The sequence below is a fragment of the Pygoscelis adeliae genome, unplaced genomic scaffold (assembly GCF_000699105.1).
Source record: "Pygoscelis adeliae isolate BGI_AS28 unplaced genomic scaffold, ASM69910v1 Scaffold244, whole genome shotgun sequence".
Lineage (NCBI taxonomy): Eukaryota > Metazoa > Chordata > Aves > Sphenisciformes > Spheniscidae > Pygoscelis > Pygoscelis adeliae.
Window position 1 is genome coordinate 1,221,937 of NW_008824648.1, and position 1,050 is coordinate 1,222,986.

The 1,050-nt window shown below is 53.2% G+C and overlaps 1 protein-coding gene across 1 annotated transcript in view; it reads left to right on the top strand.

Annotated features, from left to right (window-relative positions):
* Positions 1–1,050, top strand: part of ZP4 (zona pellucida glycoprotein 4) — a 5,189-nt gene that overhangs the window by 385 nt on the left and 3,754 nt on the right. Inside the window, exons 2-4 of the mRNA XM_009322477.1 lie at positions 3–110; positions 180–282; positions 838–993. Coding sequence (XP_009320752.1) covers positions 195–282; positions 838–993 — 244 coding nt within the window. The 5' untranslated portion in view covers positions 3–110; positions 180–194. The remainder of the gene's footprint in view (positions 1–2; positions 111–179; positions 283–837; positions 994–1,050) is intronic.

A 1,050-nucleotide genomic window follows, 5' to 3' on the forward strand; every position in this document is an offset into this window, starting at 1 on the left:
AGGCACATGCTCTGCAGAATGACTCTGACTGTGGGCTCTCAGTATCTGGGACTCCAGATGGCTCCAAGAAAGTATCGGTCTCCTATACCGGCTGTTATGTCTTTGAATGGGTGAGTGACCTTAGGGGTTCTGCTGGGACTGGGGCTACTGCTGCCCTGACTGGTGTGGCTCTCCCCCAGGATGGCAATTACCTCATGCTGGTTGGGCTTGAAGGAACAGATGCTGCTGGACAAAAGGTTCTTCGTGAAGAGAAGCTGCTCAGGTGCCCTGCGGACCTTCCTGGTAAGACTGACAGCTTCTTGGGAAACCCTGCTTGTACCTTGTGGCAATGAGTGCCCTTCCTCTTGGATGGCTTTTCCTAGTCACTCTGGGGGCTGGGCAAGGGGACTTATTGCTGTGCAGAAGATTCCCTGGAGAAGGGTTTGGACATAGGAGCTACCAACTTGTGCCTCCTTTGTAGGGTCAGCAGGTGAATGTTCCTTGCGTCTCCTAGCCATATTCTGACTGCCTAAGTCCCTGCAAGTTCAGGGGTTGAGCCAGACACTAGGTACAATGATTCTAACTACCAGAGGTGATCCAGAACACTTTATCTTGACAGACCCCATGTAGTCCAGTCTCCTGTGCATGGCTTCAGGGGGGAGTCTCTGTTCTAGGGAAATGCATGTCCCTTCTGAGCAGGCTTCCATGCCAGCTCCAGGCCATGTGTTTGATCCTCAGCTGAGTCTAACTTCCCTTGATCTGTATGCAGAGTCACTAGGACACCTTCCACCAGTGTCCTCTGCGTCTTTGTCCCCCTGCTCTTGTGCTTTAGCTGCAAACTCCTGCTGTCTCTTCCAGCCCTGGATGCTCCAAGCAGTAGTGTATGTTCTGCTGTCCTCACCCAAGACCGGCTGCCATGTGCCTCCTTGCCTATCAGCCAGGGAGACTGTGAAGTTCAAGGCTGCTGCTACGACCCTAGGGACAGGGTGAAGCCTTGTTATTTTGGTAACACAGGTAAGTGTGAGCAACTGTCCTCCCCTCCTCCTGGAGGAGCTGCGAGCTGGGATTCCT